The sequence below is a fragment of the Larimichthys crocea genome, chromosome XIV (assembly GCF_000972845.2).
Source record: "Larimichthys crocea isolate SSNF chromosome XIV, L_crocea_2.0, whole genome shotgun sequence".
Lineage (NCBI taxonomy): Eukaryota > Metazoa > Chordata > Actinopteri > Sciaenidae > Larimichthys > Larimichthys crocea.
This window is the reverse complement of record NC_040024.1, coordinates 3,468,528-3,482,673: the sequence shown is the minus strand read 5'-3', so window position 1 is coordinate 3,482,673 and position 14,146 is coordinate 3,468,528. Positions and strand designations below refer to the sequence as shown.

The following is a 14,146-nucleotide window of genomic DNA, read 5'->3' as shown; positions in this document are numbered from 1 at the left end:
ATCTCATACTGATAGGCTCATATTGGCAAATCTATATCTATATATATATATGTCTAAATCTATACTACCTGATAATAAAAATGTATACTTTTATATTATATTATTTATTTACAAGAATGGCCAGGATTGTCTTTAACATGTAAAACTAAAGATTCTTCAACTAAACAAATAATTAATAAATAAATTTAAAAAACATAGATTTTTACAGTATGTTTACTTTTATGGATATGGTGTGTTTTATTCTATTTATCTTTTATCTTTATTAACATGTTGATTTAAAAGTCTATTAAAGACTATTGTATCAGTTGTAAATGTTGTCAGTATAATATGTTTATATATGTTTCTTTGTACACAAATACTTTCAAAATAAAACACTTAATCACAGAAACTCCTCTTGTGTTTCATTGGTCAGAAGATGTTTACAAACTTGTTGTGGGCTCTTCATATTCGCTTGGCTTGGAAAAAGCTCCCAATAATGAGGAGCCTTTTTTTTTATTATTATTTGTGAACGGGGGGTGGGCCACATAGTGACGTCTGTGCTTCCCCCTAAAAACGCCGCTGTGGCCTGCGGAACCAATTAAATCCCCCCTCTGTGGCTGCGTGCGGTGCCAACATGAACGCCGACATAAACACGCTTCATTGACGCTCGCTGCGCGGCTCTCTCCGGTTCGTGTTCAGACACCGTTTGAAAACGTTTTTTTTTTTCCCCCGGTGCCAACATTTACGACGTTGAGGTGCGGTGGCTCTGCTCGGTGTTCATCCAGCTCGCTGCTAAGCCACCTTTATAAACAGGGCTGGAGTGCAAATGGCAGAGCAGGACGAGCAGCAGCAGCAGCAGATAACCGTGCTGGAGGACACGCCGGTGCCTGGAGAGTCGCAGACCGGGAGAGCGGTCGCTCTTGCCCGGTTACTGCACCATGAATGTGCCCATCTGCTCCAGCTTTACGTGAGTTGATCAAGCTTAACGCGAGCATGTTTTTGTACTCGGGACAGCTAGGCTACCTGTCGCGTTTGAATTATAGGTTGTTGACTTGAACTGTGTGTACAAGAAGAGCATTCAAGACAGTGTGAGTGTGTTTGAAAGTGATGCGATGCTGCAGAGGAGTGTAATCATACTAAAAGACACCCCCCTCCCCTCCATTTTCCCTGGGGCATCTAATGGATAGAGTGTATTGGATTTTGTTTTTCTTGCTTTCATGCTTCCTTTTAGGACACCACTTAATTGATCAATATAATCAACGTGGCTGTCACTTACTGCTGATTTTGTAACTCATCCAAAAGAAAATTAAAGGCACCACTAGCGCCATATATCTGTCTGCTTCTTACTCGTGAAAAAACATTTTTGCCCTTTCAGAAACAGAAGGAGACCTTCTTGGCTGACCACACCCCAGACGGCGGGCGCATCGTGTCCCTGTCCCACGACTCCGAGGAGCCCAGCCTGGAGCAGCAGGTGCAGTTGCTGCACGCGGCTCTGCGGCAATGTTTGGGTCTGATCCACTGTGTCATCGTGAAGGAGGAAGAGGAGTGGGGCGAGCTGGAGGGCGACTACGAGACCATGAGGAAGAACGTTCGCTTCCGGCTGGAGCACTTGCTCTACAGCACCAAAGATCTGGCGGAGACCGAGGACACGACTCTGGAAGTCACCCCAGACCACCAGTGCACTGAGGTACATATGTACCATATAGAGTTATAATACATATACAAAAGTGCGTCTATTATACCATCACACAGTTGGCCAGTCTTCATGACATTAAGTTTTATCTCCTACGTTCGTCAGTCACATCCATTTATTACAATATTAGCTCATCTACATGAAATCTGTCAGAGAGGAGGGTGTTTCCGAGACCAGAGCCCTGTATTATGTCTTAATAACATAATTAAATGGTAAAGCTGCAACAAGGGTGTGACTAAACCCTGTATTATGCAAAATAATGCTTTTATGTGAATATGACTAATGCTGTGAACAAAGATTCATATCATTCACTTAGATATACAAGACAATCTTTTGATTGAGAGTTGAATGCTGCTCCAATCAGTATTTTCATATTAACAACGGATGAACTGTTTATGTTTAATGTGAAAGGTCTCTACAGAGCGTTTTAGCGTCTTTCAGCTCACTGTTTTTGTTTCTCGACCCTTTTTTTGTTACTGTAAAGGTGAATTTAGCAGCTAAAGAGTCATGTGTTTCCTCTTAAGAGATGGTGGAGACCAAAACAGAGCTTAAAGCAATGTTAATATTCATCAGGTGGACACAAACCTGACTACAAACAAGTGATATTGTTGCTCTGTATCCGTCTGTTGCTCGGTTACTGCAGGTTTAACTGTATTTACTTTTGTGAAACTTGGATTTAGGAGTATTTTTCCTCTTGCTTTGAACACCCCTCTCTCTGATTTTCACCAAAGATCAATGAAACTGAACAGTTACTCGGAAAGTATGACCACAGTGTCTTACTTTAGCCCCCCCCCCCAAATCCACTAAACACCATGTGTTATTCTTTTGTACTGTACTTTGGGTATAATGAATGGCAATGGATGTTAATTGCTCTCTTATGCGTAGGAAACCGATGGCGCTGGAGGAGTTTTCGGTCTCAAAGTGTGGACGTATCGAGTGCTTCTGGAGCTAATCCACTGGGCTGACCATGCTGCGCAGACCCTCCACGTCTTACACAAAGAGAGAGGAGGAACAGAAGAGATCTGATATTCTTTGTTTCAATCCAACATATATGAATGAACTCACTCGACACTAACTAAGCCAGCTTTCCCGTTTTATTTATTCCAAATCAAATATTAAGCGGTGTGGAATATACTCTGTGTGCTCTAGGGGTTTAAAAATAAAAAAATCCACGGCTCAACTGAAATCACAGCTAAGCTCCTTTAACAAAGCCCAGTAGACAGTTTTTCCCAGACGTTGGTATTTCCACAGCAAGTGCTAAAATGACCTCTAGTTTGCCACAGTTGCTGTTTCCTTTGACAAATAAGTGAGCGCAGACTTTCAACTGTATAAAGGTTGGTGTGCTTTGTGATGTGGCAGAGTTAAACTGTTTAGGAATGTCCTATTTTGTATACAATGTCTTAATTTATTTTATTTAAACGGTTTTACCTTTTTGATGACTAAATATCTGCTGTTCATAACACTCCAAAAAAAACTGCTAGACTGTAGCCAAAAATACATGACTGATAAACTGTGACTGAATGTGCAGCTGAATCTGTAGCCAATTGGTATTTTAATGGATCACTTAGCTTTTAATGTCTCACCTTATTAACATATTTAATCTAAATGATTCCTAATTCCACATTGTTCGTGTATAGACTGAATGCTTGTGTTGTTTATGGTTTGGCACAATCTGTGATGATTAAGTGTCATGTTTACCGCTCTGGTCACCAAGTTCTGTCCTGATGTTATACTTGAATGTGCTGCTACACTGTTCACAAGTTTGAACTACAAGACGTGGGAAGTGGTTCTTAATTTTTTTTTCTTTTTTCTGTCACGCCCCCCCTTTTAGAAGCAGGAAACTTTGTTTGGGAGCCACTGGATTAGACTAATAGTTTACAGTAGGATTGTAGTGCCTGTAGCCAAATGTATCAAACAGTCTACACCACAACTTCACTTCACTTTAACTGATGCATTATTGAGTAAACGAGCTGTTACTTCCAGACTAACTGATGGTGTGCTCTTCTTTTAACTCTATAATGGTATGCATTAAAGATTAAAACCCAGTGTTAACCCATGTATTGTTGACTTTAGAATTACTTTCTCATTGTTGTTTTTTTACACCCCTCTGCTCTGTGTGTATAATGAATAATAGATGCAAAACCAACCCATTCGTTTCTCATTAATTATTTTGTAACACTTTATTTTAGATGTCCATACGTTCCTAATAATTTCTCTAGCCGTATCCTGGAAAGAGCTATATAAACATACAGTGAAAATAATCATTTATTTATTGCACAGCATGTAAGTGTAACAAACATATAATAGGAGTGATTATAAGAATGAACATCACTGAGCAGTTCCTTTCAAACATTTCCCCTATAATTAGAAGCAAATTAAATAGTTCATTCCGGGAGCACAGACAGAAATAAAGTGTTACCACATATGTTTGTTTCTTCTGAGATTATCGTAGAAATGTCGTGGAAAGTTGCAACCCTTCCCTTTGTCACTAACTGAGCTTGCTTATTTAATGAAGGTGACAAAATGAAGAAATTACTATAAAGCATAATTACACAGCAAATAAGGGATATGTTCATGTTTAATAAATGATATGAGCTTCTTTTGTTGCCAAAATATCCTCCTCGGACAAAGAATGCCATGTCCTGCATGTCCTTGTCTTAGGAAACTCTGTTATGAGCACATACTGTACATTTGGGAAAGGTTATGTTGCAATCGTAGATATGACGCAGATATCCACTGTGTTTAAAAAAATATAAGTTAGGTCTGGGGCACTTTCAATGATTACCCAAATGGCTAAGAACCTTCACAGAGGTCTTACATAGTGATGCATTAACTCATTTTGTAATTTTTTTTATGAGGTATTGGCAGTTCAAACAACTAATCATGTGGTTTCATTTAAATAACAGGTAAAGTCAGGCACTTTTTCTACTTTCCAGCCTTATTAATCATCTCATGAATGCTCAGATTCATCCTGTGGTGTTTGGAAGATAGCCCAAGACGTTTAGGTTAGGAGAAACTGGACTGAAGTACCTAGCTGTATATAAAGTGGTTAAAACTAGCCCATGCTCCATGCCCGGCTTTAATAGTGAAATGCTATTTAGGCATTGATGTATTAGTACTAATGCAATACTAATACCATTATATATAATAAAGTTTTAGATACAGAGGACATTTTGTCAATAATACATGTAGGCTCTAGTATACAGGACTTCATTTGATTATTTATTTATTGAGGGACCTCAATTAACTAAGAAGACTGTATAAATATATATAAACCAATGTTTTGTTTTGTTTTTTAAAACATATATTTATCGTTTTTTTTTTAGTTTAAACATCCCAAACATCCCAAACACATGGCGGCACTGAAAACAATAACTCAACCATTAAAAATACTGAAAAGGACAAAAACAAATGAACAATTAAATAAATGCAGACAGCAAAAAATAAACAACTGAATAACATAAATTAGATATGAATAACATAAATTAGATATAAAACAACAAATTAGATATTTTTATATGTCATTCTTCAACAGTTCCAGAAATAACTTCCAAATGTTAGAAAATTCAGAATTCAACAGTTCCAGAAATAACTTCCAAATGTTAGAAAATTCAGAAGCCGTCTTTTTAACAATATAGGTCAGTTTCTCAAGAGCCAAACTCGATGTTAAGTTATTTAACCGGTGGGTTAAAAGAGGGGCAACCAACAATGCAATACAGCAAGTACAGTCATCTGGATACATGCCTAATGTTAAACCATTGTTTAGTTTGTTGTTCAGCTGTGAAAGAGTTCCCAAACAGAACTAATGTTGTTTCACCTTATTTCAAAGCAATGATATAAAACACTACACTCCTTCATTTCCCATCAGTGCATCCACTAAAACTCAACACTGAGGTTGTTGGTGTTCATTTCCCTCCAGAGGTGAGTGCACCCCATTTTATCATTAGAACCCCCAAAGGATGTTGTGCACATGCGCGTTGTGCAATCTACCGGAGCGCGAGAGGTAGGGAAGGGAGTCCTAATGGCGGAGACTGTACGGTCGCCTTTCGACTACCGGGAACCACCGACCCTCGACAGCGACGGAGATGGGAGCAAACCGCCGCCGCCAAGGGGGTGAGTGAGGGCGGCAAGCCGAGCCTCCGGTTTTGTCGCCGCGCTGGGGGGTTTCTTTCCAACCAGGAGGATTTGTGAGAAAAAAAAAAAAAAAAAAAGCTCCGAGACGCACGCGCTGCTGCTGCTGCTCGCGTGCACGGTTGTTTAGTTAAACGTTCGAGGAGCCTTTTTTTTTTTTTTTTTTTTTTTTTATTCAGCGTTATATCGCATAAAAAACGCAGCACGAAGTGTTTTTGTTCGTTTTTTTTGCTTGCAGCTGTTGCGTCCCGTGAGGCTTCGTCTTCCCCTGAACGGCCCAGCTCCCATTTAACCGCCAGCCTTTTTTATTTTTAATGTTTTGACTAAAGAGGGGGACAGAAGTCCCAGCGTTAGCTCGCTGGAAGCTAACGGGCTAGCCTTAGCATTGATGTTAGCATGCACCCAGCAGGAATCATCAGCCATGTACTGATCTCTTGTCTTATAACCTCTGTCATGTCATATTCCTCACACCGCAGACTGCAATAATATCCACCAATGCTACTGTTATTGTGCTCCTAACGCTGTTTGCTCTGCTCAGCTGCTGCACATCATGACTCGTGGCTCGGTTTGGCTTTGAGTAAACAAAAGTTGCTGACCATGAACAATGTGCATCCGAAAACAGTTGACTGACACCGTGCCTCAGTGAATTAAACACGCTTTGTTGTGCTAATCAGTCCCTGTGTGCATGCATTTGTACAGGCTGACGTGATTGGACAAAGGGGTGGGGCCATTTCCAATATCTGGATTAAAAATTATAATCAGAACCAAGATATTAGAAATCAGTGCTTCTGCACTGGCTGTGTTTCTTAACCATGAACCTTGATCTAGCACATCACCTGGATTTCCAGGTGCAACTAACACCAATGTGGTGCTACAGTATATATTCTTAGTTATGGCAGGCAAAGGTGGCATAGGGGTCCAACTGTGGTGTCAACAAAATGCATTTCAAGTGAGCTGTGATGAATCGACACAAGTGTGCGGACGCCGCTGCAACAACAAACGTATGCCTAAATAGCGCAGAAATAATTCATTGATAAGTTAATTGACAGAAAATAGAATATTGGCTAATTTTATCAAGAAAAAACGCCAAATATTTTATGTTACTAGCTTTTCAAATGTCAGGATTTTGTTTCACAGCATTGCAAAATGCATATCTTTTGGGGTTTTTTGGGGGGGGTGTTAATTGCGTCTCTTATGTCTGCCAGAAATTGTGATTGGTGCGTCTTTCCACTCTAGACTAGACTAATTAAAACGTTAATTAACGGGCCGCACTCAACGCTCCAAATTAAAAGCTCAAATCCATATTTAGCTTTGTGCAGAAAGTGTTTTTTATTATTTTGTAGCATATACATTGTCCTCTATCCAGCTGTAGACAGTACTTTGTATGAAGCACGTACTAAAGGGAGGCTAACCAGTCTCATTGTATTAATAAAGCCATGACAGAACTCCACCGCTTATTAAAGATGGATTTTTGGAGCCTTAATGAATATGTGATGTGACCTTCTGGATCCATTTATTGTATGAAGTGGGAGTGGTTGGTTTCAATCATCTAATAGTTATACACTTCTGAAAGTAATATATTTAAAAGGTATTTCTTGGCCCTCCCATTCCAAAGTGTATTTGTTTTGATTGCGTGTCAAATCAAAGACATTTAAAATTTGGAGTTGGAAGAACAACAAATACATCAACATCAACAGTCGACAACTTCAAAACCACATTGTTGTCGAGGATGACTCACACACCTAAATTAAATCTCACGTGAACACGCAGTCGTACCGCTTTTGCCACGTGTATCGCGGCATGCTCTTGCTCATTTGCCTGCCCCTCCGTTCGCATATTTACATGAGCGCCGTCATCGGCGCTTCTTTGCCCGGAATGTATAATTATGCTAAACGAAGCTCTGCTTTTTCTTTTTTCTTACAGCCGCGTGTGTGGGAGAAAAAGGAAGGGGACACCTGTGAAGGTGTGTGACCGAGCGTATGTAACAGAAGATGAGGAGGAGGAGAGCATGTCGGAGCACAGCTACAGCCCCGGTATATACAGAAACACACACACACACACACTCTGCCACCTGCTGTTTGTGTTCCTATCCACTCCGGTGCTTATGGGAAACAAGTGTGCCATGTTGTAATTAGCAGTGTATTGTAGTAAGGACCGCCACCTTCCAGCTTTTAAACATAAGGTTAGATTTGGTGCTAAATTTAAACAGTGCACTCTCTCCCAGGTGATAGCCAGTATCCAGAGGGTGCAGAAGACCGCCTCCCTCCACCTGGCAGTCCCTACTACCTGCCCGATCCCACTCAGCTCTGGTAAGGAGGACCCTCGCCATGGCAACTGTGCTCGGATGCTTTTTTAGCATATCGCTAATGTCTATGTTTATGTTTTCCAGCGTGCCGGAGTTGGGGGAGGAGGGAGCGAGTGGTGTGCGAGGACCCGTGCTCTTCCATCCGCCGCCAAACTGCAGGATTCGAGAAGTTCACTGCGGGACCCAGGTTCGGTTAGTTGTCATAGCAATCCGAGATATCGCCAAAGGGGAGGAGATCACAGTGGACTACAGCCTGACGGACTGGGGCGAGAACGCAATGGTGAGCTACTCGCTTGAATAAAGTGGACAAGGAGTGGTGGTGTTATATTTTTGTCAACGAATCCCATGAAAAGTGTTGAGCTTACGTGGTTTGTTTTCATTTGAAATCTCTTACCAGGAGGAAGAGGGCGGCCCTCACCCACTGTCCCTCTCTGTTTCCGATTACCTTACCCCGTCCTGGTCATTATCACCTTCATCCTCCCCTCTCACGCACTCTGAGCCCAGTGACTCAGACCGCGAGGAGGATGAAGAGGAGGAAGACGATGATGACGACGACGACGATGAAGAGGAGGAAATCGAGGAGATGAGGGGTCGAATGCTCCGCCGGCGCAAGAAGCGCAAGCTGCCGGCGGTGGTTAATTCTAAGAAGAAAACCACACCCACCACCGCGAGAGGACCGGGCCGCCCCTGCTCATCCTTTTCCCGCCCGGCACCTGTCCCACCTCCAGCCAGATCCCAGTCCCAGCCCCCAGTCGGCACCCTGGCAACCCCGACCACCAACATCAACAACAACATCAATATAAACATCGGCAGCTCCAGTGGTGCCACAGTGAGCCGGCGGCAGCACTGCCCGTACTGCGGACGCCACTATCGCTCTCTGGCACGCCACCTGGAGAAGCACCACGCCAACCAGCCGGAGGTCAGAACAGCCATGGAGATGGCACACATGCACAGTTCTTCAAACGGCAGCGCCCCGCACCCTCACCCCTCATCGTCCTCCGCTGCCACCCCTCACAGTCATTCCTTTGCTGTCCCTCAGCCATCGGCCTCCAACCCTGCCCCACCCTCTCTCTTCTCCCGGGAGAAGGAATCGCCAGCTACGCGCTCGAGCACAGGCGCCGTCTCGTTCTCCCTCTCGCTTTCGCCGCCTTCCTCGACTCAGCCTGCGGCCACCAAGAAGGGGCCTAGCTTACCGCCCCCCGCCGCAAAACGGCCCACAACCCCGATGGTGTCACGGGTGAAGAGTCCGTCACCACCTCCCCCGTCTACGCCTAGAAGGGGTCGCAGGATGAAGAAAGAAAAGCATGAAGAGCAGCAAAAGGTGGAGGTGGAGAACTCGAGAGCTCAAGAGGAGCTGGTTCCACCTCCAACTCCAGAGCCAGACGTAGATCCAGATGAAGATCTGGAGTTGAGTGGAGAAGGAGAAGAGGAAGCACCAGAGGAGAAAAATGGAGAGATTGTGAGGTGCGGTTACATTTTTTTTGCATCTCTGAACACTTTGTAGTTTACTTAAGTATGTATTGGTGATGTATTGGTGAGGTTTTGGGTGGTGCTTTTTGATTTAAACTGCTGTTTTTCTCTCTTTTCTGTCCAACACACACAGACATCACATGTCTCCGCTGCTCTCCTCCCTCTCCTGTTTGGTCCTCTACCTCCGCCGCCAGCAGCACTCCTCTTTCCTTTCTTTAACCCGTTCTGCTCACTCCGCCGAGGCCTGGCGCCTGCTCTGCCATTCCAGCCTCTCCCTGCTCATCCTCTACAACCGCCACCGGGAATGTGAGGTGGCCAAGCTCACTATCCAGGACTACCGCAGCCGCACCACCCCCCCCCAGGCCAACTCCATCAGCAGCAGCAGCAGCTCTCCATCTGGCATGGAAACCCTCCTGTCCCCCTTTGAGCGTCAGGTCCTCAGTCACCTCCCGAGGGCCGGTGTTTTGGGCAAACGCGGTCGCATCCAGCCGCTTATTTTCCCACCACACTGTGAGTCCTGCCTGGACCTACTCCTTCAAACCAGCCCCAATGTGGGTGTAGACCCAGAGAGTCCCTATGTCTTTTCCCGGCCCTACCACTCTCCTGCAACCCCTCTCCGGGGCACAGACCTTCTGAGAAACCTGGCACGAGCCAGCGGGGCTAAGAACCCCGGAGCACTGACAGCAACACGCGTGAGGCGGCAGGTAGCAATACTTACTCAACTGCTGCTATTAGAAGAAGGTGAGGGCCAGGGCGGAGCTACCAAACGGCTGGAGGACTTCCTCGAACGAGAGTACCACGTGACCCAGAACTGCTCCTCAATCCTGCGGGATCCGGCACTGATGGGTCGCGTGGGTCGGGTCGTCCTTTACGGAGAGAGGGAGGGCGTGCTTTTCCGAGGAATGAGCCTGCAGCACATCTGCCTCGAATTGGACGGTAAGGAGTAGCGTCATGTATTTTTACGGTCTTCGGTAGAAAACACTGAAGCTACTCGGAGCCAGCGGCAGGTATTTCAGGCATGCGGTGTTCATTTCAGTGCAGGTTCTGGTTCAAAGAAGAAGGCTGAACTCCCGAACATCTGTCGTGAATTATAGAAAATGTCAGCATGTAGTGTTCATTTGAATGCAAACAGCATTATTTTTTCAAGTTAAACTATTAATATGTATTGAAAGAAGGTAAGCCTTTTTAAATGACTTTAAAGGGGTCAAATATAAAAATAGTGCTGTATGAATTTGGTTTAATAATCCACGTCTAATTGGAAACAGCTTTACATCAGGTAGGAAATAGTAAAATGCTCACAGCAAGGTTTGTGGACTGTCGCCAAACATTTTTTTTTTCTGGAAATTGTCTTTGGGTTTTACCTATTTTACATTTCATCTAAAAACATGGTTAAAATAAACCAGCTGTATTTGCATTGCTGGATGCCACATGAAGCTATGAAGCTATGTGAAAATGTTATTTTTGTGCGCATGACTTTGGTGAATTGACACTTTAAGCAGTGAGGTTATTTGTTCGACTTTTTTCTTTTTTGGCCCGGAACACTCACACAGTGATTTCCTGGAGTCTGGTTGTCATCATGAGGTTGCCATGTAACCAGTGAAGACTCCAGGAAGTTACTGTGCCCTGGCCAAGAAACAGTCTGGCTCATAACCCCCCATAAAACAACAAAGTGTCCTTTTTACCCTTTGGATTCTGTACAGATGAAATAAGTTAATTAGTCAGCTTTAGAGGTGCTTGTAGGTAGCTATATCCCAACATTTCACAGGCAGATGTTGCAGATATTTTGTAATATTTTGTGTTTGTCATTTGATTTGGGTTAACTCTGTTTGGCGTGCGTCTGCCCTACAGTAATGTCTGGCAACTCAGCAGACTCGTTTTCAGAAGATTCCGAGGCAGAGGAAGAAAAGGAGGAAGTTAAGGAGAAAGCTGAGGTGGTGGTGAAGAAGAAAGGACCAGGGCGACCGCCACGGAAGAAGAGAGCACCCAATCCTTCTCCAGTCAGCCCGACGATAGCCAACGTTCACAAGAGGAGATGTATTCCACCCAAATCAGGTAACCATCCGTCAGTCACGTCCTGTGCGTTCTGTCTCCGTTCGTTTACACTCGGTTACACCTCCTCCTTCTTCTCACAGGGAAGCGCGGCGTGCTGAAGCGGCCTTGGTCGGAGGCGGAGCGTGTAGCCGTGGAGACTCACCTCAAAAGAAACCTCATGGAGCTGCGAGTCCCTGCGAAGGCGGACTGCGAGCGCTGCCTCGAACTCTGCCCCCTGCTAGTGAGCAACCAGCGAGACTGGAGGGCCATTAAGTTTTACGTCCACAATCGCATCCAGCTGCTGAAGAAGCAAGGCAGGAGGGAAAGCGCTGCTTCCGTCTGCTAGGGCAAAAAACACACAAATGTGGGAGAGGACAGAAATCATAATGTATAAACCACCAGCAATCATAATGAACAGGAAAAGTCTTGGGTCATGGTGGAGTGCAGCTTCTCTTTTTCATTTCTTTCCTGGGTGTGGTACCTGAAGATAGGTGCCTAGTCTCATCACTCCTCGTTATACGTGAGTAGTGTAATTAAACTGACTAAGCTAAGAAAACAGATGGGTCGCTCCAGTTAGGAATCGTTCATGCTCAGTGTTTCGGATGCCCAGTGACTGTTTTCCAGATGTGTTTTTAAGCAGTTGGACAAGGTGTACTTAAAAATGTGAATATGAGTTCAGACACAGTGAATGCTTTTTTTTTTTTTTTTTTTTTAAGATTATTTTTAATGTCATATTTTTGTTGTTTTTAGATAGTTGACAGTGGAGAGCAGTATGACGTATAGGAGAGGGAAGATGACATGCAACAAAGGTTCCTGGAGTGATACCAGGTTGCAGTATGCACTTTAGACCACCAGGACACGCTACAGCAAATGATCCGTGGTCTTAGTGTTTGCTTCCACTGAGGGCTGATGACCAAACATGAACATGTAAAGCTTTGGAGGAAAAAACCAATGGTTCCGATCTTTAAAAAAATGTCTTCAGGACTGAGACGTGTATGAACTTGTATAGTTTGTGTTTGATATTGACTGGCATTGTACCCATCCCCTACCCCATGGCCTACAACTGACGAGTGTTTTAAGAAGTATTCTTCAAAGTGTTGGACCATGATGCACCTGTGAAGTGGTTCTTGCATACCCCCTTATACCATGATCATAGTCAGACTATTATGTATCAAGGCACGCCTACTTGAATTTATTGCGTATCAGAATAAAAAAAAAAAAATTTATTACATATGGTCTTATTCACAATGTAAATACTTCTTAATCTATGAAAAGTATACAGTAGTGATGGCAAAGTTAGTATTGTGTTATGGTGTATATACTGTAAATACTACCTGTACTTATTAAAGTGTATGACATTTTGCTGTGTTTTCTTAAACTGGATTGTAAAGTGAGTTTTACATTGTGGACACAGACTGACACAAAGAAAACAGAAATAACAAATAAATACAAGATCCCATATTGATTGAGTTCATTCAAATGCTGACTTTTATTTGTTTTTCTTACATTTTAACATCACTGAAGTTTATAGAATTACACAAAATATGAATAAAAAATACGAGGTGAACTGAAATTAATTTTGACTTGAAAGCAGAGCTGCCCCAGACTGACACGTGCCTCTGCACACAAAGTACGCACAACTAGATAGTGATATGTTGTAGTCTTACTCATGTTGTAACTTGTTGTGTCCACCTCCAGTCCCTTATGCAGCACCATGAAGATTTAAGATTACACAAAGCAGCTTGAGTTTGACAGTAGTATTCTCCCTTTGGCACCAAAATGAGCACCTCTAATCATCAGTGACATAATGACACGACTAAAATCAAGTCAAACTAAGTAGTAGTAAAATATGCAACATTTTAATTAGCGGATGAATTAAAATGTTAATTGAATTAGTGTAGTGCTGTTTCAATGAATCTTACAGATAGGCTTTTTAAAGAGGGCCAGATTTGACGATGTGAAGATGCCCGGGGGCCAATACTAACATTTAAAAAATGAAAAAATCCAATAAAAGTCACATACAAATGCACTGTTCTCTAACAGCTTTCATTGTCACCATTATTATTTTTTAATGACAATGTCAACAAATCTAAGCCAATCAGGCGTGAACAAATCTAAAAACCAGTTCTTCCTTTCTTTCACATCTGAAGTCAGATAACAAAGAATAAATTGTGTGGAACTACGTCAAACTTGCATGAAGTTGATACAAATCTGAACCTATGGTAGAAAACTTACTAGGAGCAGCACCACACAGTGCACAAAGAGCAGCCATGAGGCACGCAGGCACCGTCTGGGAGGCTGTAAAATGGGAAGAAATGATTAACTAACTGTAAAGTCAGGACGCACATACACCTGCTCTCTTACATATTTCAATAATACAGATCTAATTACAGAAGAATAGTTATCTTCATCTTTAGAAGTGTAACTCCTTCATGGAATTAAAATAATAATTAGAGAGCAGCTTTGGTGTGGTTGCGTTGTGAGTGAAAGATTTACTTTTAGTTTTAAAGGTTGGAGTCCGGTCACTCTTAGTACTT

At 43.0% G+C, this 14,146-nt stretch overlaps 1 protein-coding gene across 1 annotated transcript; it reads left to right on the top strand.

Annotated features, from left to right (window-relative positions):
- Positions 1 to 5,562: 5,562 nt before the first annotated feature.
- Positions 5,563 to 13,089, top strand: LOC104924014 (uncharacterized). The gene is made up of 8 exons (XM_010737235.3): positions 5,563 to 5,785; positions 7,727 to 7,836; positions 8,028 to 8,112; positions 8,193 to 8,388; positions 8,506 to 9,572; positions 9,712 to 10,514; positions 11,427 to 11,630; positions 11,711 to 13,089. Exons 1-8 carry the CDS (start codon positions 5,643 to 5,645, stop codon positions 11,953 to 11,955), a joined length of 2,853 nt encoding a protein of 950 aa, XP_010735537.3. The 5' UTR covers positions 5,563 to 5,642; the 3' UTR covers positions 11,956 to 13,089.
- The last annotated feature ends 1,057 nt before the right edge of the window (positions 13,090 to 14,146 follow it).

Coding starts and splice junctions, on each gene's coding strand:
- LOC104924014 (XM_010737235.3), top strand. CDS start 5,643: ATGCGCGTTGTGCAATCTACCGGAGCGCGAGAGGTAGGGAAGGGAGTC. Junction 7,837..8,027: donor GGAGCACAGCTACAGCCCCG/GTATATACAGAA, acceptor ACTCTCTCCCAG/GTGATAGCCAGTATCCAGAG. Junction 8,389..8,505: donor ACTGGGGCGAGAACGCAATG/GTGAGCTACTCG, acceptor ATCTCTTACCAG/GAGGAAGAGGGCGGCCCTCA.